The sequence below is a fragment of the Sphaerodactylus townsendi genome, linkage group LG10 (assembly GCF_021028975.2).
Source record: "Sphaerodactylus townsendi isolate TG3544 linkage group LG10, MPM_Stown_v2.3, whole genome shotgun sequence".
NCBI lineage: Eukaryota > Metazoa > Chordata > Lepidosauria > Squamata > Sphaerodactylidae > Sphaerodactylus > Sphaerodactylus townsendi.
Genome location: NC_059434.1, coordinates 1,740,813 through 1,766,533, shown reverse-complemented (window position 1 = coordinate 1,766,533; position 25,721 = coordinate 1,740,813). Strand labels below are relative to the sequence as shown.

Here is a 25,721-nt window from a genome sequence, read left to right as displayed (position 1 = left end):
TTGTAAATATGTTCAAATAAGTTTCTCATTTTGGCTCCCACAATCTAGTACATTGCTGGTATATGACATTGCTCATACATTCGTACCTTACCCCACCAGTAAGACTCTGGGATGGGGAGGTGGTCTGTCCGGGCCCCTCTGATTTTTGCCAGCCGGTAGGCTTCAGCTGTCAAATCTGGGAAATTCCTGTTAAGGTCAAGATTCTGAGCTGTTTGTCTCCCGTTTATCCAGCCATTGTAGCCAGCACCCTATTAGCATGGAACAAAATGACAAGGTCCACCATTCTGGCAGATGTGCATACATACTTTTAGAGGCAAAACCAGTCAACATAAATAGCAAACAAAACTGAGGCGCAGGTTTTTAAAAACCAAGTAAACAGCAAAATCAAGGTACTTAAAATAGTGGCAGGAACATTCAGAATAATCACAAACATGGCATGAGAATATAAGGATGTGAGAAGGGCTTTACTAGATAAGGTCAGCTGTCCATCTAGTCCAGGATACGAATTAGTTACTATGGATGGCCAACGATAGGGCATGGAGGCAGAGACATATGGGGAGAAAATGGTGTCTGGAGACAACTCCTTTTCTGGGCACCACCACCCCCCAGTGCTCAGGGGCAGGGCTCTGGGGCATGGCACTCCCACCCCAAGCCCCACCCCCAGGCTACCTGCAGCCCGGCTTCTGGTCTTACCAGAGCTTGGAAAGCTGCAGGGAGCTGCAGGGAGAAGGGGCAGCACCTTTTCCTGGAGGCCAGCTGCTGCTTTCCCCAGGGTCTGGGAAGTCAGGAGGGGATGGGGCACCGTGGTTGTGGCGGGGTTTGGTGGTGGCGGGGTTCTGCTCCGGCCCCCCTCCACATGACTGAAAGGTGTGCACCTAGGGACATGCGTCCCTAGTCCGGTATGCCCCTGCATAGAGGCCAAGGTCTTCTCCTGGCACTGGTTTTCAGAGGTTTGCTGATCCCTTCAGTCACCATGGCTAGTAGCCACTGATGTCCCTGCCTTCCATGAATTTGTCCAATCCCTTTTTAAAGCCTGATTTGGGGCCAGCACTACATTCTTTGACTTTGATGTTCATATTTTAATCACTCACCGTATAAAGAAATACTTCTTTTTATCCATCTTGAATCTACTGCTTATTAACTTAATTGAGCGCCTGAGACTTCTACGCATTCTCTATACATAATTGTATAAACCTCTATCATGTCCCCAATCAGTTCTCTTTTTTCTAAACTGAAAACTCCTAGCCTCTGTAGGCTTTCCTCACAGGAAAACTGACTCAGCTCCCTGGTTGCTCTCTGATGTACTTCAGTCAGCTCAGCAATGCCTTTTTTGAAATATGGTGGTCAGAACTGCACAGAGCAGCCCGAAGAAGCCACACACAGGAATTACAATATTTCCAGTTTAGTTTTCAGTCCCTTCCACAATCTTAGCCTGGATTCAGCCTTTTCCCCCAGGCTTCAACATTTCCTATGAGCCCCCACCTGACCCCCAAGGCTCCTTTTCCTTCCTGATCCTTGTGGGACCCCACTGCTTAAACACTTTCTAATCCATAAGAGGATTCGTCTTCTTATTCCATGACTGCTGAGCTTACTCAGGAGTATTTGGAGAGGTACCTGGTCAAAAGCCTTTTGGAAATTTAAGTATATAGTGTCTTATATAATTGTTCACTTCCTCAACGAACTCTAAAAGTTTGGAGGGCCAGGACTCTCCTTTGCAGAAGCCATGCTGAGTTTCTTTCAAGAGGTTTTGTTCTTCTATGAGTTTAATAATTTTATCAGTTTCTACTAATTTACATATGACAGACATAATTTACATATGTTAATTGGCTGGTAACTTCCTAGTTCCCATCTGACCCCCTTTTAAAAACTGGTGTAACATTTGTTGCCCTTCAGGGGGTAATTTTAGCAAGAATTTACACATACTTGTCACTAAATCAACATTTCTGTTCCCTTAGAGCCGTGGTTCTCAACCTTCCTAATGCCGCGACCCTTTAATACAGTTCCTCATATTGTGGTGACCCCCAACCCTAACATTTATCCATTTTACAGATGGAGAACACTGATGCAGAGAGTCTTAGGCGACCCCTGTGAAAGGGTCGTTCGACCTCCAAAGGGGTCCCGACCCACAGGTTGAGAACCACTGCCTTAGAGCCTTTGGGTGCCTGCTGGAAGACTTACTGATTTTTACTTTCCTCCATAGGTCTAGAACTCCATTTCTCATCTCCTCAATTTGACTCAGTTCTGCAGACTCCCCTCGTGAAAATTGTGGCTGGGTCCAAGGTCCATGCCCCGCACTTTCCACTGAGCTAAGAATTCGTTTAGTTTCTCTGCTCTTTCCCCATTTTCTTTGAGCAATCCTTTTATTCCACGGTTATCCATAAGCCCAACTAGCTGGTCTCCAGCTCCCAAATGTTTAATGTAGTTCTTTTGCCAGACTTTTGTTCACTGCTAGAATAAACCTTCCACTTTTTGAAATACTTTTTGCCTTTGACAGCTGTATTGACCTGAGTCGTTAACCACACCAGGCATCCTTTCCCATTTTGCAGCATTTTCCCCAGGCTGGGGAATGCGTATTATCTACGGGTCTCAGCAAGTGTGGTTTCAAACAGCCTCCAAGCACCTTCTTGTAATTTGACTCTCACCAGTTTCCCTTTTTGTGGCAGAGCTTACTAATAATGATACAGATTTTAAAAGGGTTAGTATTTGGAGGGAAGGCAGGGAGGCAGCCCTGTCTCACTGGCTCTGAGCGGAAGTGGGAGATTTATTTTTTTTAACCAGCAATAGCATCTGCAGCTACAATGAAACATTACTTCCAGGGAAAACCCAGAAGTAATGTGGAGTTGCTCAAAAAATCACTTGAAACTCTATGCTCCACCACAAACTTTCTGAAAATTCCTAGAGCGGCCCTTCACCACTTCCAGGTTTTCCCTGGCTAAGGTTGCCAGCTCTGGGTTGGCAAATTTATGGAGATTTAGGTGTAATTCCTGGGGAGGACAGGGATACGGACCTCAGGAGGGTATAATGCCATAGAGTTCATCCTCCAAAGTAGACATTTTCTCTAGGGGTCCTGATCCCTGTTGTTTGGAGATCAACTGTAATTCCAGGAGATTTCCAGACCTCACCTGGAGGTTGGTAACACTTCCTGGAAGTAAAGTTGTGACCTAGCTGCTCCACTCCCAGTCCTCCCACCAGTTGCCAGTCTTGGCAATCATGAGAGGCCATTTTGACTCCTGATGATGTCAGGGATGAAAATCTAAGCTGCTGTCAAAATGGCTGCTGTTGGGGCCTCCAGTGCCCAGGATGTACATACACCACAGCACGGCACTCTTTCATTGGCATGTCATGCACATAAGAAATCAGTGGGATAAAACACAACTAAAATCAAATTACATGAAATATTACGGAGTTAAGAGAAAATAATAAAATAGTGTAGAAGCAGAGTTATAAAAATCATATCGAGACCTTATACTGGAGTATACTTCATGGCACAATATAAAACTTTTGCAACATTTTCAGTAATTTCAGTGATGCAGTTGTTCAAAAGAAAAGATACTTTAAGAGAGTCTGATAATCCTCTTTTATTTACTGAGAGGATTTATAAGATCAGTTCGAATGTTTATATAGAAATGACAATAAAAGGACACATGAGAAATAGTTTCAATAGCATCCATCCCACAGGGGGCAGCGCGTATCTAAATATGAAGGTTTTGGACTCTCCAAGAATGTATATTAAAAGAATGCTTCCTGCACAAGTGGCTGAGATCAGTTCTTTGTGGGACCTGGAGAATCTTCCTGAGTATGATCTCTACTGGCTTGCTTATGGCGAGAGACTTCCAAGCGATTGTGGCCATGGCCCACTTGACATTCAGCTGGTCGGGGGTCGGGGGCGGGGACAGGACTGATGGGCCAGATTGGGGAGGTGCAATGGTCAAGACCCCCCATCCCTTGCCAGGCACAACCAGGGGAGTCTGGGAGACGGTGGCACCGAAGAGTCCCTGCTTGTGCTAGAGTTTGAGTGTAGACTTGAAGTGACGGCTTCCCTCTCTAGCCAGACAGCAACTGGCACTTTTTGGGGTACCAACCTTGGAGGAGCAGCACAGCCTGTGAACACTTTTGCTTTGGGGAAAACCATGAGGGGGGGGAGGGAGTGCATAGTGGGGGGTGGGGGCTGCTGCTTAGTGTGGGAAAGTTAGATCCAGCAAGAGCCCTTTGGAGTGTATCTGCTCAATTATCTAATGCAATAAATAGCTTTCAGTGAACCTGAGTCTGATTATTGGGAGGAGGTCGATGGGCCCAACAGCAATTGTCATCTCTGCATGATGACAAAACTTCCAGCACAAAACATCCAGTGACAGTATCACACTGGGGGCAACATGACCCAAAACTCTATGGGGTGTTTGGGTGAGTGCTACAGCATCACCCCTGGGACCACACTGTTGTGCTGGAAGTTGCACCATTGTGCAGAGACGACAATCACAGCCCCAGCTTCAGTACTCACCTTCCTCCATCTCTTGCTAGCTACAGGCCATGCCTGGCAAACCCATCCCTCAGCCTCTCTTACAGCTGTGGAGCAAACACACTGGAGCGGCCAAGAGCAGCTGTGCTGCCCGGCTGGCCAAAGCGCCTTCCTGTGCCTGCCTCTTCTTCAGGGGCTCGCCGGGTCCCTGGGCTTGGGTTGGGCCTCAGAAGCGAGGGAGGACTCACCAACAGCCTCTTCCTTGTGATCCAAGCCTTGGGAACTGAGGATCAAGCTTTCTGCTCGGCCTGGCCCTTCCCCTTCCTTATATATGTTGTGTCCCGAATTCCCAAACCCCGCCCACCACTACTTGTGGCCTCGGGGTCCGGACTGGACCCACTAATTCTTGGCCTCACTGGGCATCTCCCCTGCCTCTCCCAGTCATCCCTGCCCCCTTTCATAACTGTTCCCGGCTCTGTTGGGCGAGGGGCCCTGTGCTGCATTGTTGCGCTGCTGCCCCGGTGCCAGCAGCCTTGGACCATTTCCGACTCTTGTTTTTCTTCTTCCACCTTACAGATTCCTTCCCTTCTTTTTGTAAAGTTCCTCCTTCTGAAATCAAACGTGACTGTTTTGTACTTGGGAGCAACTTTCCACTGACATGAATGCTTGACATAATAGCATTATAGCAAACTCCTTGCTCCTTCCTATGACTCTGTTTATTTGTTTAAAATATTCATACCTCTATCCACTGCAGTGGGAGACCCTCCCAGTCCAGGCCCCCCACTCCCTGCCGTGGCTCAACAGGGGGAAAGGGAGGGAGGATTCAGCATCTTGCCAACGTATGACATCACTTCCAGCATGAAACTGGAAGAAACAACACTGCATTGGAACAATTTCTCCTGCCCAAAAGATTTGGCAACTGTGAACAATTTTACTTCTGATGTGGCAGGAGGAGAGGCAGAAAGGGGCCTCCAGAGATGATCTGGCTGGACTCATGCGGGAGAAGGCAGTCCTTGAGGCGTTTTAATCCTTGAGGCGTTTTAATCGCAGAGCCGACTTTAGGAATCCCAAAGGCTTCAGATCTCCTTCTGAAGGGTCTTCTGTGAAAGGCCGTCCCTCCCCTTCACCAAGGCCATCTCACAGAATACTCATGAGAATACCCATTGACTGTCGTTACACGCATAAGATTCTACTTGCACCTGGAACCTGCTGGGCACATACCTCTTCTGCTGCAAGCTCATAGCCATCTGGATTCATGGAGGGGAAGAGGTGAATCCGTGTGTTGTTTATCAGCCTCTGGATCCTTGGATTTCCAAGCAGATATTCAGAGCACAGGTACTGAGCAAGATAGATTAATAATTCTTTCCCCACAACTTCATTCCCATGCATGTTGCCAATGTATTTAAACTCTGGCTTAACTGGGGGAAAAATAAAGATAGATGTTCTTATTTGGATACTTTCCAAATGGGAGACAGCAGCTGCAAAGATTCATTCACTGATCATTACGCTTTGCATAGTCAGAATTTTACTGATTAAGATCTACCTAAGCCTATTTTTAAATACCACAGTCACCTCTAAGGCAAGTAATTTTAAAAGCCCTTTGGGCTTTTGATAACGGAGCACAGTAGCTGGGGAAGGGGCAGGATTTGGACAATTGTGGATTGATGAAGTTGGCTGATGCCGCCAGACCACTGACGTGGCATCCTTCTTGAGCCCTCCGAGAAAGTCTAGGTGCAGCACCCCCACCCCCTGCCACTGGTGCTGGATGTGTCTTTTTCTCTTGTGTGCCTAACAACATCGCCAGGAGACAATTGTTAATTGCGGAAGTTGTCCAAGTTATGGATTTAAAAATCCTACAATGACTGTGGTACTCAGAATGAACTCTGCCCATAGACTTATTACTCACAAAGTTCATGGCTTCCAGGGCTGGTAGAAAACTCAATGACCAAGAGGTCTTTCCCTTCGAAGCTTCGGCCGATGCTGTACAGCTGGGCAATGTGGCCACACCGGGAGGCCGTCTTCTTCAGCTCTCTCACCATCTGGGAGTAAGAATGGTGGATGAACTGAATGGATGTCGATAGCTCTGTGAGGACATCTTCAGGAAAATCTGTCTCCCCTGTAAGGAAAACATGCTCCTTGAACTATGTTGGTTGCTTCTTGGTGCACCTGCAGAATCTGAGAACAACATTTCCTCAAGGATTGATTCAAATGAGAAGACCATCTAAATCAAGCATGACATTCAAACTGCGAAGAGATTGTTAGCTATATTTCAATCATGTTTACCGCTAGATGCCCAAATAGATGTCTCTGATATTAATGAAAGCCAAGCAAAGAATGCTCAGCCAGTCATTGGAAGGGTAACAGATCTGCGTTTTCTTTGACTTTGGAGTCCAAACTGACTCTGCTGGCAGCCCCTGGGTCTGCCTCCTGCTTTCCCTTTTCATTCCCATTTTCCTGCATTGTCTTCGCCTTTGCATTTCGCTGGGGGCACGGAGGGAGACGGGAGAGGCTGGAGAAGGGCAGGGGGGGTGCGGGGGAGATCTCCCAGAACTACATTTCCCTGCTGTCGCCCAACAGCTTTTTAAAAGACTGCAGGACCTGATTTGGCTCAGAACTATGACATTGGGGGAGGGAGAGATACTGCCTTCTCTCCACACCAACTTCCCAGGTCAGAATGGCCTGTGGAGGGAATAGAATCTGCCCCATTTTCGATTCTAAGATTTTGAAAGATCACCCCCTCGTCACAAAGTAGGTCAGGTGGGGCAGTGGTGGGGAGGTCTCATTTGAGCACCCGTCCTCCTGCCACAACCCTCCCCCCGCCTTGTTAGGCTGTTTGTAGAACAGGGGTGGCATGTTCATATCAGCCTGTCCATTCCTCAGACAAGCAGCGGAATTTTGCATTGAATGAAGTTTCTGAGTGATCTTTAAAATCAGTCCCATACAGAAGTTTGTACCTTGGACTGTCCTGGTTATCTTATGTAGATATTAGACTGGAGGATGCTGAGTTTATGGGGACCATATGGTCAAAAGACATAATCCTAATGAACAGTCCTTGTACGACTGCATAAGCTTTATCTGAATTATTCACCAGGCTACTCAAGGAAGGCAGAGGACTGCAGCCACAGTCTTTTTACAGCATGTTGCCAAAGGAGAGGAAATACTGGGAAAGGGGGCACTGGAAAAAGGGGGACACTTGTGCGTATATCAATGGACAACTTGCGATGTAAGTCCACATCTGTCTAACTTTCATGCCCTGTATCTACAGTCTCAATTGAAGAACTCAGAATTGGAACACAATAATATCTCAGAAGTATAGCAGGATATTGGCAGGTAGGAAACCATAGACAAATTTGGAATTATGTCACAAGCTGCCCATTGATAGACACATAAGAGCCCCCTCCCTCTCCTTTTTCCAATGCTCGGTAGAACCGGTTTAAGCAGACAGTATAATATAATGGCAAAGCTGGGTTCTCAGGGCTAAGAGCTGTGTTATCCTTACACCAAGCGGAATGCAAACCAGCAGTTTTCCCACAAGAGGCCTGGAGCAAGATAAGGAAGTAGAGCACAAAAGGGAGGCAGGCAGGCACACATACACACACAGATACCAAGATCAGTTGCCAAACTCATAGCAGGAACAGCAGGAACACAAAGACTCTCAGACCCCTGGTAGTTGGGGAAAGCAGCAATATGGCAGGACCATGACACAGGCCTGCTGGCCACAGAAGACAAAGACTGGGCTTCCGTTCCCATTCCTGTTTCAAGTATTAAAGCCAGAGGTATCAGCCAGAGGTCCTTCTGCTCTTAGCTTGTGAGCTTGAGCAAGTAACAAAAAATTGGATCCAACTGCAGAGTTGTACTGAATTTTTATTGTTCCTTGTTTCATTGTATTGTTGTAAGCCCCTTGGAGGCTCCCATGGGAAGAAAATTGGGATATCTGAATGAACGAACAAGCGAGCGAACAAGCGAACGAACGAACGAACGAACGAACGAACGAGCGAACGGAGGGAGGGAGGGAGGGAGGGAGGGAGGGAGGGAGATGATGGATGGATGGATGGATGGATGGATGGATGGATGGATGGATGGATGGATGGATGGATGGATGGATGGATGGATGGATGGATGGATGGATGGATGGATGGATGGATGGATGGATGGATGGATGGATGGATGGATGGATGGATGGATGGATGGATGGATGGATGGATGGATGATGATGATGTCCAGATATGCTGGCCAAGTATAAAACTCATGGGACCTGCACATCTGCAATGCACAGACACGTTTGTTCTTACCTCTCAGCTTTGCTAGTGGATCAAAGCATCCTTCGATGTCACTCCCAAAGAAGCGATCACAGTCCAAGAAGTAAGGCCAAGCCATGTCAATGGCATCAAAGGCAGGAAAGCAGTTTTTCTTTAAGGCTTCACATCTGTGGCGACAGGGCTTAATGACTTTGCCCCCTTCACACTTTGGAGCCACAACTGAGCAGCCCAGGAGCCTGAGGTCAGGGTTGCATTCTCCCTGCAGCAAATTGTGCAGCACGCCCATCAGGATATATTCAGGGCTGTATTCAATCACTTCTCGAGACTTCTGATCCAGCAAGTTAGGGAAAATGGTTTGTGAATATGGTACATCACTGCAGGAGCCCAAGCTGATGTCGACACATTTGGCTGCAAGAAATTGGGAGATAATTACACAAACCTTGCTAACTCAGGAATCATATTGCGTCAAATTATAAGAATCTGACAGTAAACAATAGATAACACAGTGAATGTATTTATTTGTTAGTGGTTTGTTAGAGTTGCTGCCAACTCCAATAAGAATCCTCCTCTTATAATGCAGGATCAAGACTGGTGGAATCAATCAAGAGCATAGGGATCAATGAGGAGAATCTAGGGTGGGATACCAGGAGATTTTGAGGGTGAAGCCTGAAAACGCTGGGATTTGGGGAGGGGAGGAATAATGCCACAGAGCCCACCCTCCAAAGCAGACACTTTCTCCATGGGAAGGGATCTCTGTCACTTGGAGATCAGCCGTAATTTCAGGCCATCTCCAGCCACCACCTAGCAGTTGACAACCTTAGATGGATCCCACCAAACATTTCTGAAGAGAGCTTTCCTGCTCCCCCCTCTCAAGATAGCCCAGATGTAGACCCCTCCGGTGCTGTTTCTGGGATGCAGAGAAATCTCAGGAGTGTTAAGGGGGGGGGGGGTGGAGGGCAAAGGAGTCATCTGCCGTGAAAGAGGGAAATCAGCAAAAGCTGCTTTGCTTCCATTGGTGGAAATAATCAGTGGGCTCCAGGACTGCCAGCTCCAGATAAAGGCATTCCTTGAGATTTGGAGGAGGGTCCTTGGGAGGGCAGGGTTTGGGAAGGAAAGGGACCTGAGCAGAGGATAATGCCTGAGGGTCCATTCAAAAGCAGCTGTTTTCTGCAAAAGAACTGATCTTTGTAGTCTAGAAACCTGTTGTCATCTCTGTAGAGATCCAGGCCCCATCTGGAGGCTGGTAACCCTATTAGGACTTTACACAATGTTATAAAAACCCCACTAAAGGATTTCTTTAGCCAAAGTGCTTTGACATATTTTCATGACTTCCCAGTGATGGCCGTCTGGTTTGGCTGCACTTTGAAGTGATGCCAGGCTAATCTCTTCATGGGCAGTTCAAACATCACTGGGAAGGAAAATTTAAGTTTCCCTGACACCTTTTCTGATAGGGGATACCTGCTTTGAAAGGTAGATATTGTCAGATACTGATCACGAGGGAATTGTGGGCTTTTGATTTCATCAAGATCAGAGTGAAATCAAAAATAGCAAGCTGGTAAAAAGCCTTCAGGACCAGCCAACTCATTCTATATTTTCACTTTTTATCTTTTCCTCTTTCTTTAGAATGGATCTTAAAGACTAAAGAGATTATATTAATTGTGAATGACTCATTGGACTTAACATGAGGGGGTCTTCTCTCCAGTAGGGCAGACATTTGGGTGGTTCAGTTACCGCCCCCATCGAGTAAGCAGAGCTATGTAAACTTTTCACAAAATCTCCTGAGCGATCAGGGCCTGACCTCTCCAGTTATTCTAAAAAGCCCTAAAGGAGATTCAAAACATTAGTACCACAAGACAATCCCTCTCTCCATTTCATTTCCTGCGAACTGTACTGTAAGGGTAGGAAAGCAGATGACTCTATCCTACTGAAGAGAAGATCCCCTCGCAGTAAGTCCAATGGGTCATGACGGTGGGGCTCCGTCATCCAGGTGGTTATGTGCCTAAGCTAACCTCTCAGGTGCATTGCTCATCTTTTACCTTAGGCCTCCACTACCTGCTGCAAGATGCACCATCCAAAGGCCATTGCAGCTCATCTCTGTGATCAAGGCAATAGTGCCAGGCAATGGCCAAGAATGAAGACCAGGTGGCGGCCCTTCAGACCTCATCTACTCTGGCCCTGGTCCTGAAGGCTGCTGACATAGCTGCCACTCTAATGGAGAGTTCTGCTGCTACTCGTTCTGCTGCTTCCAGAGCATCTGGGGGCTCTGATTGGCACGAACTGGGGTCTGATGCTACTCCCTTGGGACAAGCAGGTGAAGGTCTGGCAGGCCACCCTATCATTATCATGGAATAATCAAGGTGACATAATGGACTTATCAGTGATATTGGGACTGCTGATCTCCAGAGGCACTGTCAGGGCAGGGCCACCCAGGAATTATGCTCCATGGCAGAGAGAGATAGAGTGCTCCATAAATTTTCTTGACCTGCAGGCAATTTGTCTAAGGCTCCAAGCCTTCCAGGAGTTAATCCAGGGAGCACCTGTGTTGATTCAGATGGACAACATAACAGTAAAGGCTGACAAGTAGAGACCAGAGCTCCACTGGAAGGCTCACAAACTTCTCACATGGGTGAAACTGAATGTGGCCAGCTTACAGATAAGACACATAAAAGGATTGCACAACATAAGCACAGACTGGTTGAGCCAGGAGTCCTCGTACCCAGGAGAGCAGACCCTGAATCCCAGGGTGTTTCAGGTGATTGTAAATTGCCACCATGTACCAATGATGAATCTCCTGTGCCCTGTTCCCTTGACTCTCATACATCACCTGAATACATAGCTTTATCCAGTGCACTATGGTGGCCGTGTGTGCCTTCTCACCCACTCAAGTTGGTCTGTATAACACATATAGAGCATCTGTCTTCCTTAAGTCCTTGGTACACTTCTGGTAGATCCAGAGAGCCCTCCTGCTGTCTGGTGTATGCCATTTCTTTTCCTTTGAGTGTGTTGGTTTTGGGTGGAAGGACGGGAATATCACCTGCAGGTTTAGATGAAATAATGTGTTCAGCTTTGGGAAGAAAGATGGATCCATCTTGTGAACCACCATTTCCACCTGAATACCCCCAGTTCCAAGTCCCTTCCAGCCAATGTGTCACTGGGAAGGCAGTTTTCCGCATCAAATGGCGCAATTCCACTCTCCGTAGCGGTTCAAATGGGCTTCCCATCAGACCCTTGAGGACCTTTCCAGGTTGGGAAATAATGAACTACCAGTGGCACCAGATGCCAGTGGCACCCTTTAAGAAACCAGTGAATTCATGGGGCTCATGAGAACTGCTCCAATCCTCTCTCTCCCAGTACTGTTGAGATGGCAGCTTTCTTTCATTCCTCAAAGAGAAAGTTGATAATATCTCTTGTAGGGATGGTGACTGAGTCTACCATGTTCCTCCTGAAGGTCTACCAGGTCAAACTGTATATGCCTGGTGGACTGGTGCCAAGCTTGGATCATCACCTCAACCACCTCTTGTGCCAGGCCAGCACAGAGCATTGTCCCTGGTTGCGAAGAGATTCAATTAAGGGGGGCACCTGGTTTTGCGGCTGATGGTCCCTTGCCCTTAGACCGTAACAAGTCAGTCAAAGAAAAAGCGATTTGAGCGAACTGCGGGATAAAATCACGATAAAAGTTTGCAAACCCCAGGAACAATTGTAATTCCCACCGAGACGAGGGAGCGGGCCAATTAACCACCGCCTCTACCTTGGCAGGATCCATTTCCAACCCCTTAGCCGAGACTCTGTAGCCAAGAAAATCCAGTTTCTCATGGTGGAAAGCACACTTGGGCAGTTTGACAAATAAGGAGTTATCAAGGAGCCATTGTAATACAGTTCGGACTAATTTTACGTGCTCCTCATTATCTGAATAAATCAACACATCGTCCAAATACACCACAACTCCTTTGAACAACAGATCCTGCAAAACCTCATTGATCAGAGTCATGAAAGCCCCTGGAGACCCGTTTAATCCAAAGGGTATTACGAGGTATTCATATTGTCCAAACTTAGTATTAAATGCTGTAAGACGTTCATAGCCTTCAGCAATCCGAACTCTATAATAAGCTTCCCGCAAATCCAACTTGGTGAAGATCCGCCCTGATCCTAAGGCGTCTAATAAATCCTTAATCAACGGCAAGGGGTATTTATTGGAGATCGATACAGCATTCAAACCCCTATAATCAGTACACAATCTTAAGGAGCCGACTTTTTTCTTAACGAACAACACTGGTGCAGCATAAGTGCTCTTGGTCGCCCTGCAGATAAAGCCTCTCGCCAGGTTTTTATCCAGAAACGCCCACAACTCAACCTCCTCCGTCGGACTCATCCTATAAATCCTTCCCTTGGGAAGTTTAGCACCCGGAATCATTTCAATTTTACAGTCAGTATCCCGGTGGGGTGGCAATTGGTCACATTCCTGTTCTTCGAACACCTTGGAAAGATCCCAATATTGTTTAGGCACTCCGGGCAGCTCCGGATGTGAAGCAACTTCTGAAGCCGAACCAGTGTTAGTCATTTCAGGTGTGTCCCCTTCATGCATGTGATCCCCACAAGGCGGATCAGTGAAACGTATGATACAGGGAACCCATCGGATGGTGGGGTCATGTGCTTCCAACCAGGACATACCCAGAACTATGGGATGTCTTGCCACCAGAGCCAAGATGAAACTGCGACGCTCCCAGTGTTCTTCACAATGTAACAGTACGGGTTCAGTTTTAAAACGGGCCGGCCCTTCCCCTCCCAACGGGCTGCCATCCATTTGGGTGAATGGAATGGGTTTGGCTAAGGGAATATGTTCTAGCCCAAGTTCCTCGGCTATTTGCAGGCACATAAGGCAGTGGGAACAACCAGAGTCCACAAGGGCTCGTGCAAGAATACGAGTGTTCTTGGCCGGATTGGTCAGGGTAGTCATTAAAGTAATGGGGACACCACCCTCACTCACTGCATCTTTCGGAGGCTCAGAGGTTTCTGGGACCGCCATAGACTTCAGACTGACCGACTTCAGCTGGGTCCTTCTCCTCCTCCTCCGGAAAATCCAACTCCTCCACAGCCAAAGCTTTGGAAACACCTTGAGATGACTTCGGGGCAACCGAATAACGTGGTGGTTTGGCAGCCGCCTTTTTTGGTGGAGCCCCAGTACCAGGTTTAGTGTAAGGTTGTGGGTTGATTTCTGTTCACCAGCCTGGCCTTGGAAACATTCTTCGGACTGGGCTGCGTGCCCAGGATTGCTGTTATCGTTAACCTTGCTGTCTATCTGTGCTTTCTATATGCGTGTGGAGTCTTCCTTTCTGTTCGCGTGAGAACCTACATTGGAGGTTGGAGTTTTGGGGGTATTTACTTTGTGTTGTGGGCGGGGGTCAGAGAAGCTCGTAAAAGCAGCTGTCTGGTGGGGAAAGGTCAGAGTCTACATTTCCTGTATTGTGCATCATGGAAGTTTAAGAAATAAAGAACTGTTACAGTTACTTTAAGTCTGGTCCTTTCAGGTTCCTTACATTTAGCCTTCTTTGGGAAGTTGGCAGCCATGTGTCCAGGACAGAGACTCAACCAGTGGCGTCGCTCGGAGGTAGTTTCGGAGGTGGTGGTAATACCAGCCGTTTTCTTTGTTCGTACTCCGATTTGTTTAGGTGGTTGGGTTTGGGTTGCTGTTCCCTTAGAGTGATTAAGCCGGCCAGCTATGATACTTCCGACTTCGATCCATTCTGCTTTGGTATGAGGTTCATTATTCATGACACCCATTGACGAATCTCGGGATCCACAGCTTCATAAAAGTACTCACATTTCATGTGGTCGGGCCAGTCAGGAATCTTGCTGGTTACCCCAAATTGACGAGCAAAATTGGCGAAGGGTCGATTACCCTGTTGGATGGTTTTCAAGGTTTTTCTCGCTTTGTCAACCATGTCCCTATCTTCGAATTGGAGGTGAAGCCCTTGAAGTAATTCAGCCACTGAATTCAATTCTTCATCGTCCAGTTCAAACAGTTCCACGAACCATTCGGCCGCCTCCCCATCTAGAACTGAGCCAATGTCCTGGACCTTTTCCCGTTCCGAACTATACATATCATCATATTCCAGCATGTGGGCAAAGTTGCATTATGAAGTAGGGTAGTTTGTGTTGGAAGATCCACACCTGGTGCGTGTGTATCCCTTGAAAATTAGCAGAGTGGCACAGAGGCTTAACACAGGGAAGCTTACCTGGGTACAAACACGTGGTTGAGCTTGCTAGAGAGAACTTCAGACACAAAAGAAAATCAGAGTCATTTGTAGTTTCTTATCTAATAAAAAGAGTATTTATTAGTGAACTCCATTCTGGATAGAAAGGTGGAGAAATAGGTTCACTATCTAGTCTAATCTAGCTGGATGGAGGCGGATGCGTAGGAGACACATCCTCTCCCTAGGCATGGTGAAAGTAGAGTGATGGAGAGTGTCCGAGAAGAAGGCGGAAGCAAGGGAGGAAGTCCCTAAGAGTATCAGTCTACATCAAAGGGATAGACACAGCATGATAGAGTAAAGGTGACAAATTCCTAAGTCCCTATCTAGCCACTAGCTCGCTAGTAAAAACCCCCTCTGTAGGATGAGGCAGGAAACAGCGTATAGTCCCTTTCTTCCAACAGTTTGGACGCCGTCCCATCAAAATGAGCCAGGATGCGAGGTCGAGGAAAACCACGTCCTGGAGGAGCCGGAGGGATTAGTGCGGCTCGCGGCAGCAGTACAGGTTGAGGCTGACATCTAGGTTGCGATCCGCTGGGACGATCTTCCCCGGATTGCCGTACAGGCCGTTGAATTTCAGTTCATGAACGAGCCTGACTTGACGTGTTGCGCCGGCGGTCCGACCTCATGGCGGCCTGGATGGTGAGTTCTCGTTGAAGTTCCATGGCAGCGACCCATTCCTGTGCTTCCATGTCGATCATCTCCCTTTCCTTCCAGAGAAGGGAAGCTCGTTGTTTTTCCAAAGCTTCATGTTCCCGTTGAATCTGGACGCGCTCAGCATTTTGCATGGCGGAACTTTCGGTTTGCCGCAGGTGCAGGGCCCGTAATTGTTGCACTTCCCGGAGCAGTTCCTGCTTGGACTGCTCTGCCACTTGTAGCTAATAACACTCTTGTTGCTCCCGATCCCTTTGGAGTTGAAGGTAGAGAGCTTCTCTTTCCCGATCAAATTCTTGCTGCAGTTGAAGCCGCTGATGAAAACGATCATCAATCAAGGCTTCCCAGGCCTCTTGCCATTCACGTTTAGCTCTTTCCAGAGCTGCATGTTGTGCATGGAGGGTCAAGATCCTCACCAGGTGCCGACCAACCTGGATCATCTGCATCTCTGTGGTGCGACAAACTGGCTCCCGGAGGATTGGGAGGCTTGACCAGGTTATCCTCCCCACCGGTCCCTGCAGGTAACGAGCCAGGGTGAGAAGCATCCAAGTTCACCAAGTGGTCATCGTCACCTTCGTCTGCTACCCAACGGGCTTGTGCGCCTTGTGGGGGAGATTCCAGTTCCAAAGATTCTCTGTGAGGGAGCTCCTGCCGAGTGGTCTTGGTTCGGGCCCCCGTACTTTGCCAACTACTAGTCACTGAGGGATTGTCAAAATAACGATCCAGGAACCTCTCCATCAACCCAGAAGTCATACCATGAATGGTGGACAATCCGATTTCCTCGGTCACAACTCTCATGACCGGTTTGTAATCCATGCGACGGTGCGTGGTAATGTGCATCTCCACAGGGGCACGATCCATGGCAGCCCCACCGTCAGGTTCCCGATGTAAAGAGAGGCAACCTGTTGAAATGGTTCGGTGGGTAGCCATCAAGGTAGCTTGTTCGACCTGTTCCTGCAACCCGAGGAAAGCCACACTCCGGCTGAGACGAGGTTGGAATAAGGCAACCAAAGACAGAGGCTCTGTAACCAGGTTAGAATCCTCTGGAGAGGCGGAGTCAGGGGGAGAAGAGACAGGACCCTCTTTGGGGGCCTCTGTCCTAATCTCATATTCAGAGTTGAATGGACCCCTGAAACCCAGTTTATCCGGATCCGTGGGTGGCGGCCCACAGCGAGACATCCGGTAACTTTGTACAGCAATCAAAAGTTACACTGAGAAATGAGATCTCGCATAATGTAACGAACCAGTAAGGACCAGGCAAAAGTAACCATTCTGAGTTCTTTATTGAGCTGGCATTCTTAGTCAGATACAGGCAATGCGAGATCTGGAGCCCCAGATCTCAATGAACAGCTTTTACAGAGTGTCAAGCAGGCTCCTGCCAAGACAGTGTAAACAAGGCAGAGTTTCACACAGACTAGAAAGCAAGTAAGAGATAACCTAAAACAGCAAAATTCCCCTTCCCAGGCAGAAAGCCAGAAACCTCCAGTGGGAACCTCTCAAGGTCAGAGCGCGCACACTCAAGATGGAGTGAAAGACATAGATCTTATTACACAAATAATAGACAATATAAATAAGATAAAAATAGAGAAATATGTAGCATTGGAGAAGAAACTAATATTAAAATGGTATAGAACACCAAAACAGTTGGCATATATGATAAGTGGACTCAGTCCGAAATGTTGGCATTGTGGGGATAAAAATGCAATATATACCCATACGTGGCTAGAATGTCCAGAGGTAAAACATTTGTGGGAAAATGTTATAATATATATAGAAAAATATGTGAATGTAAAAATAAAGATAAACATAGATTTACTATTGATAGGCATATTGGATTGTACAATAATAGAACAAAGAAAGAGAAAGCAATTCAAACTCATGCAGTAATAGCATTGGGGTGGAAGGACAAAACATCTGGACAATGCAGAAATGGTTGGAATATATATGGGAGCAAATACAATTAAAAATTTGTGACATAATGTCAAGAAACCAAATATGGCAAGAAAAACAAAAAGACGTGAAGTGGATCTGGACGGAATTCAAAGACTGGCTAAATGAAACTGGAATTACAGAAGAAAACTGGATAAGAAGATTAAAAGGAATGGATCTGCTGCTGCACATCTAAAGAAGAAAAGAAGAGGGGGAGGGGGGAAAGGGGGTAAAAGGATATGGAGGATGAAATATAAGATGTACAATATAAATCTGTAACAATCCAAAATATCAACAAAAAATTATATTTAAAAAAAGCGCACACACTCACACACAACCTTTTGTTTGCCAGCCCCTCCCTCCCCATAAAAGGCTTACAAGACAAAACGCTCACCTCCCTTTCTTTGGAGCTCCCCCGTCCTCCTGCTCTGGGCCTCTGGCGTACAGTGGAGAGAGCACAGGGCGGGAATGAGGGGAACGCCCCAGAAGGCAGTGCGGGAGGGGGACACCCCAGAAGGCACTGGGGTTCTCTGGCACCCCAGTGTCTTCTGGGGCATTCCCCTCCCGCACTTCCTTTCTCAGAGGCGCTTTCTGGTGCCTCTGACAATCCGGCCTGGGAGCCACCTCTAGCAGGGGGAGGGGGGAGGGGGAGATTCGGCACTCGCGTGCCCCAGGAGAGGCCTCCGCGTGCCACCTCTGGCATGTGTGCCATAGGTTCGCCATCACAGGCCTAACTGAAGCCATTTTGAAATAGGCTTTTGCTGAAGTGCTTCTCAAAATAGTCAAGTTTTTGGCTTTCTCCCAGTTTACTCGACCTGACACCGAGTAGCAGTTGGCTGAAGGTCACAGCCCAGTTGAGGGAAGTTTTCCTAACGGCTGAAACTTCAACAAGCCCTTTCAAGTCCCTGCACCTGATAACCATAATGATTCTCACTAACTGTTCTTGTTAATTGGCACTGACCTATGATTGGTCTGCTTTGAGCCACCTGACCTATAGCTTCTCTATAACTGTCTTTCCATATTCATACCACCTAACCTTTTCCCCACCTACAGTCTTCTAGCCAGCTAGAGCTTATTGGCAATTTCTATGTAGCTAGTTTTCTACATTTTAACATAGATGACGTAGGGTATTTCAAAGCTCACTCATACCTAATCGCACATGCTGGGGAGTTTCCCGCTCCCCTCAAAGCAAGAATATCAGCAAAGGTAAAGCCAATTTTACTTTTATTTATTTTTCCAGTATTCTTTTCTAAATGGAAGACAATTTATTTTCCTCTCCCCAGACCGGGCCAGATGTGTCCAGGGGTAAATCACTGCCTCACTGAGAAGGCACTGGGGTTCTCTGGTTTTTTGGGTTGTGGAACAAGCTGTGGACACATCCAGCTCCTTTAAGGGCTAATCAGACCCTTTCCCTCCTTAGTGGTGGTGATTCCAGCTGAAGTGAAAAGCTCGCATTCCCCACTCCATGGACCTACAGGCAGCTGGGAAAACCTGACATGCTGGGTTTTACCCACTACAAGCCAGTAACTTTAGTACAGCTGTAGGTTGGCATACGTGTGGATCACAAGAGAAGTGGAAGACCCCATCCCTGCCATGCATAGACTTCTTTCTAGCCCAGTCCATGAACAAGGAAGTCCAGAAGAGCCTCTGAGTTGAAGAAAAAGGGAAAGGACTTGGAACTTTACCTTCACTTCCTGCTGAAAGTTGGCACTGGCCTGAAAACAAAAAGGGGGGGGGGCATGTCATTGAAGAAGTGGGAAAGTCTCTGCTTGTCTGGGGGATTGTATCTGCATGATTGAGATTCATTCCTATCTCAATGTAACTCAGTGGCGTAACTAGGCAAACTGGAGCCCTGGCCAAAACTTGAGTTTGATGCTCCCCGAGATGTGTGCGGTGCAACACGCAACCGCCTGGGTCCCTTGTAGATACGCCCAGTGGCGTATCTAGGCAAACTAGAGTTTGCCGCCCTCCCCCACCGTGACCTAGCAATGATTTTTTACACCAGATCGTTTCAAAGTCACCATCACATTATAGAACATGCTACATCTCACAAATCTGAACACAGCAATAGGCCATGCCACACAGCAGAAATAATTTTTAAAACATTTTCAAAATGCTTTCAAAATGTTTTATTACTGCTATGAAAACATTTATGGTGTTGTATCCAGTCCCCCAATTGGGGGAAACTGTATCACTTTCAATGTTATTTAAACTGGGAACCCCAGATTCTCCCTTTAAGGTGAATTTAAAAGGAGAATCTGGGCTCCCTAGTTTAAACAAGTGATGCTGGAATACACCCCCAAACAGCATCATTTTCAATGGTGTTTAAACTAGGAAGCCCAGATTCTCCTTTTAAATCTACCTTAAAGGGAGAATCTGGGGTTCCCAGTCTAAGTGATGCTATTTTGGGGTTCAATCTCCCCCACCCTGAAACAGCATCACTTTCAATGTTTAAACTGGGAACCTCAGATTCTCCCTTTAAATCCATGCCAAGGGGGGGGGGATTTAAAAGGAAAATCTGGGGAAATTTGGGGGTGCCTCCTGTCAGGGGTGCAGTTGTTAAGATAGCAGCACCAAACGTTCAGGGTATCTTTAGGAGACTCTCCTAATGATACCACCCAGGTTTGGTGAAGTTTGGTTCAGGGGGTCTAAAGTTATGGACCCTCCAAGGTGTAGCCCCATCTCCTATTAGCTCCCATTGGAAACAATGGGGGATGGGGCAACCCCTTTGGGAGTCCATACCTTTGGACTCCCTGAACCAAACCTCACCAAACCTGGGTGACAGCATCAGGAGAGTCTCCCAAATCATCCCTGTAATTTTGGTGCTGCTAGCCTAAAAACCGCACCCCCTGTAGTCCAAAAACAGAAAACCCACTAAAATACCAAAAAAACACAAACGAGCCCTGCATTTTTGGCGCCTGCCACAAGGGGGTGCCCTGGGCAACTGCCCACTTTGCCCAATGGGCATTACACCCCTGATGTAACTCCTTAAAATTACAAATCAATGCTGCTAAAAGATATATCTGTAACCAGTCTGCTATATGTTACCACTGCCGTCTGATGCATGCCTTCTTTGATCTTTACTTTATGGCTTCACACACTTTATAGATAACTAGGCTTCCCCTGACACCCTGGTCCCATGGGAAACAGAGTTGCATCCATTATCTCATGGGGCAGGAAGCTAGGTGGCTTTCTCTTACTATCAGCTACCAACCTTGGGGCGTTTTAGCTCTGGAGACTGTTTTTCACAAGTGGGAGGGGGGACTTGCAATGGAATAAAGGGGATGGCGAAAGCCAGGTTTGTCAGAACTGGCTTTGCCAAGCTTTGATGCTTCATCAATAAATGCTACTGAGCAATACAATAGAGTCGATTTATTGGCTTACTGTTCAAGACCTAACACTCCTCCAAACATTACAGGATATTATGGTTATAAAACACCCAAACCAACCCATTCAAATGCTTTCCTACGGTCTCAACTACCTTCCTATCATTCTCTCTTATATGCTGGTTTTACATCACAGACAAAACCTAACCTTGCCACACACACATACACACACACACACACACACACACACACACACACACACACACACACACACACACACACACACACAAACAGAAATACTCTGTGCGTTTAATTGGTGGCCAAGTGCATGGAGAGAGACCACGGGAGACGAGTGCATGGACCAGGGGAGCGTACTTTGCTGCATCCCAACTCTTCTTCCTGGGCTCAAAACATCAGAGCTGGGACTGGAGTAAGATGCTGGGCCAGAGAATCTCTGGCCCACCAATTACTACACTGTCTCAGATTCAAGGAAATCAGATCCAAGTATGTGAATCTTACTCCTTTACATTTACCCCATCTCCCCGATTTAATTAGATTACACTACTTATTGGACAACCCTGATCCTTCTCTCTATATGATAGTGGCAGACTTTCTCCTAGAAATTACTAAACACCAGTAGATTTCCTCCGACCTGTATTGTATATGCTTTTTAATCTGTTTTTTATTACTGTTGTACTGTTGTCTATGCCAATAAAGGCTTGCTTCTCTCAATCAGGAGTAAGATGCTGAATGCATCATGCATGGTAGGTTAAAGGCTGGGTACACTAAGCATTTTACCTGTGGACAGGACACATCTACCTAACATCTGAGAGGGAGAATCCTTGCAGGAGGGATGCAATCCCTGAACATTTTATTCTAACATATATATAAAAATGGAACCATGCGTTTGTTGCTTCGAGAATAACCTCGCACCTGCTGGCCCAAAAGCTCTGAAAATTTCAGACACTTACTCATTCCCCCAACTGTGTTCTTACGTACCTCCCACTGTCAGACAACACACCTGAGCCAGGTAAAACATCTTTTTCAAGCATTCAGGCCATGAAGTGTAACTAAAATTTTGCAGGGGAATTGGTGTTCTCAGGGGAATGTTCGCTCAAATGGCCAGATATGAGCAGTGAAAACAGTACATAGGCAATAACTCGAGTGGACGTGAAACACATACACCCGTTGCCAGGTGAGATGTCAGGTGGGGTTCCCCCCCTCACAAGCAGGTACCTTTCACTCTCTGTGCCTCACCCACTACTACCACACAACACACCTACTCTCATACATATTCAGTGGAGGGAGAGGGAAGGGACGGAGGGGGAGGCATGCAAGGGAAGAGAAGTTAGGGAGGGGAGAGAGTGAGGGCTGGCATGCAAGGGAGGGGAGGGAGGGGGCCCAGCATCTGCATATGACCCACCCACTCTAGCAAAAGGAAAGGGGAGGGAGGGGGGGAGGGGTGCCATGCAAGGGAAGAGAAGTGAGGGAGGATGCGGTCACACACATCAATGACATCGCACAGTATCAGCCTGCGCGTTTCCATGAGCACCTACTGCTGGCCTCTGCAATTGATTTGCTGCTACTGTTCCTTTCCCATTTCACCACAATAACCCACAGCAACGTGTGACTGGGCCCCACTAGTTTGCAAATAAGTTTCCATTTGAAATAATGGAAACAACTGTTGGATAATTATCCTAATATTAATAGCTTTAATTCTGATACAAATATTAAAGAATCCAAATATTTAAAATGTAGCAGCACCGGGGGCAGGGGGGCTTTCAGATGCCCCAAATGGGAAAGGCACTTGGTCATGTGTCTCCTCCTCTATGTCAAGCCATTCTCTGGCCACTACTAACACCTTCTTGTCCAGATAATAAAAGCAAAAAATTATTTGCTCCTTCAAAAATGTTACATAAATCAACTGTCTCAGTCAGTGCAGGGGCTCTGCTGCTTCAAAAAAAAACCCCACCCCATTTTGAAAAAGTTTTTGGGGAAAAACTGTTTAGTCCTCTTCCTGTTCTGAAAATGTTTTATTTGTGTTGTGCTGTGCAGAAAAAAGCCATAATAAAAGTGTGAAAACATCAAGTGTAAAAATCAACACAAAATACCAAAAAAGAGAATAATATATTCAGTCAAACAAAAATAGACAGCCTAGCCATCCTGTGATGGGTCCACTAGCCTTGGCCCGACTCAGGCCCACCGTCTATGAGCCACGGGCCCTGCGGCTCCTGCCCTGGGACAGCCGAGGCTTCAATACCTGCCACACAGGAGGAAACTGAAGCTCAGTCCTCTGCAAAGACCTTCTCAGGCTCCCCTTCTCTGCAAAGACAATGATTTTTGTTCATAGATCAAACACTTTCTACCATACCACTGGCTGTTTGTTTGATAAGGATCACTACCATACCTTAAGGACTGGCTGCTCCCATGAGTCTATTCAACCACTCTGACCATGCTGGGAGGCTCTGCTTTATGCACTGCCCCCACCTCATCCCCACCTTCTGAGGCTGCCTCCTCTATTGTGGTCTTCCACCAGCAGGTGAAGACTTCTTTGTTTGGATGTTGTGGGTTTTCCAGGTTGTATGGCCGTGTTCCAGTAGCATTTTCTCCTGACGTTTCCCCTGCATGTGTGGCTGGCATCTTCAGAGGATCAAAGATCCAACAACACTAGTGATTCCAGCTTTCGACAATACTTATGTGTTTGTTTTGCATACCTCAGAAACTGCCATTGGCCCTCCTGCCTTATTCTATTACATCTTGTTGTTGTGTTTATGTTTTTAATGAACTGTTTATTTTCTATACACTTTATTTTACATGCTATTTTAATACTGAAATATTTTAATATTTGCTCTAGGGGGGCCCTATTTTGGTGGAAAGGAAGCAGAGAAATGTTTTTAAAAAATAGATAAAACTTGAATAGTCCAGATTTAAGCACATTCAGGTTTTCACTGGACAGCCTCAGCCTGCACACCTCTAGCCCCACAGAGAATGTCAGGAGCGTATTTATACGCTTGGCTGCCATATAGGTGATCCTCAGTACAATGCTACAATGCAAACGGCCCCATGACTTTGAGAACAAGGCAGCTTAATTCTGACCTTCAACCACAAGATGGCAGTGCAGACAACAACAGAGTGCGAAGGTGCCCCGCACACGTCCACCTGCCAGGCAAAGGAAGACAGGAAGACAGATCTATTTGACACACCTCCATGTCACATTATCAGCAGTGCCAGAAACAGGTGCAGGCTGATGGCCCCAAACGGTGGCACTGGCATCAAGTCAGAGGAGCCCCAAGGCATCAGAAGAGATCTGACAGTTCAAGGCTCTCCCAACACCTGCAACTGTGTGCAGTTCCTACCTCCAATGCAAAGCTTCTAGCAGCTGTGGGGGTGGGTGACACATAAGAGAAGGGTGGGTGGGTGGGTTTTGAGATGAGGCCAAAACTCGGCCCTCTCCTTGTCTGACTCTGGAGCTTGAAGAAGTGAATTTCTTCCATCCAGATTCTGATCTGAGAAATCAGCTGTGGGGGGAGGGGGATCAGGGGATGGTAACATGCAAGGGGCCAGTCCTTCTTCCTGAATCCTCTATTTGCATTTTAACACACACCTCTTTTCCTCTGGTTTACGATCCCAGCACAGACACTCAGCCCTCCCCCATTCTGCTTTCCAAATGGATCTGCCCTCTGGCTTGTTAAAGGCAGCAAGAAGAAGAAGTAGTAGTGGTGGTGGTGGTGGTGGTGGAGGAGGAGGAGGAGGAGTTTGGATTTATATCCCCCCTTTCTCTCCTGCAGGAGACTCAAAGGGGCTGACAATCTCCTTGCCCTTCCCCCCTCACAATAAATACCCTGTGAGGTTGGTGGGGCTGAGAGAGCTCCAAAGAACTGTGACTTGCCCAAGGTCACCCAGCTGGCGTGTGTGGGAGTGCAAAGGTTTATCTAGTTCACCAGATAAGCCACCACAGCTCAACTGGCACAGCAGGGAATCAAACCCAGTTTCCCAGATTACAGCGCACCTGCTCTACACCATGCTGGCTTTCAGGTAGACAGGTAGGACTGTTTATTGTTTCAATCTTTAACCTGCAGACAGAAATAACATCAATGAGCTGTACACACAGGCATCAAGGCCATTAAAGAATTAAAAATGCAAAAAATATTAAAACATTTAAAACAACACAGAGCTTTAACTGGCCCACTTAGTAAATTGCCAACTACAAGCTTCAAATACTAATAGGCAGACTTTTGCAACCCTGCTTCCTCCAGCTGGTTCTTCTATCGCCCTCGTTTGACACAGACAGAAACCTTTCCGCAAAAGGAATTCTTCTAAATTTGCCTTCTAAAGTCAGGGAGCACTGAGCCGGGGGGAAGGAGCCCCCTTCCAGAGCTGCTGCTTTCCAGGGAATGGATCTGGTTTCATCTGGGGACTGAAAGTCAAGGGTTCCTAAGATGTCTGCTGGAGAAGGGAGGCTCTGGTCTCTTCCTCCTTCCCAGCATCCAAAACAGAAAAAAGCAGAGGAGATGAATTATCGCCAGGTCCAGCCATAGCCCTGACCCACCTCAGGCCCCACCCACACCTGCTCTTTTGCAGGTGAAAGACACAGTATCCTGGATCCCTACAGCCATGCAGCATGGAGGTCAAGAGTTGCCCTGGCTCCTGCTGGTCAGGCAGGGAGACCCGCTGACAGCAAGACAGCAAGAAGGCAGCCTGCAGGGAGCTTCTGCTCTGGAGCTCCTACTGAGGCCTCAGGAACTCTACAGCTCTGCGCCAGCCCTGCCTCCACAAATTCAAGGGCTACAGCAGGGGTCCAGGTAGCTCATCCAACAGGGCTGTCCTCCCTCCCAGAGGTGTATGGCCT

At 47.2% G+C, this 25,721-nt stretch overlaps 1 protein-coding gene across 3 annotated transcripts in view; it reads right to left on the bottom strand.

The window, feature by feature from the left end:
- CPZ (carboxypeptidase Z) overlaps positions 1-25,721 on the bottom strand; it is a 52,645-nt gene that overhangs the window by 20,473 nt on the left and 6,451 nt on the right. For 2 of the 3 annotated variants that reach the window (XR_007245685.1, XM_048510182.1), the window contains exons 2-6: positions 19,232-19,261; positions 8,749-9,123; positions 6,363-6,572; positions 5,678-5,874; positions 87-248 (exon numbers count right to left, since the gene is read on the bottom strand). Coding sequence is in view for 2 of the 3 variants with exons in the window: in XM_048510182.1 (XP_048366139.1) it covers positions 87-248; positions 5,678-5,874; positions 6,363-6,572; positions 8,749-9,123; positions 19,232-19,261 (974 nt within the window). In the remaining variant the exon portion in view is untranslated. The remainder of the gene's footprint in view (positions 1-86; positions 249-5,677; positions 5,875-6,362; positions 6,573-8,748; positions 9,124-19,231; positions 19,262-25,721) is intronic. The other variant, XM_048510183.1, reaches the window with a different exon arrangement.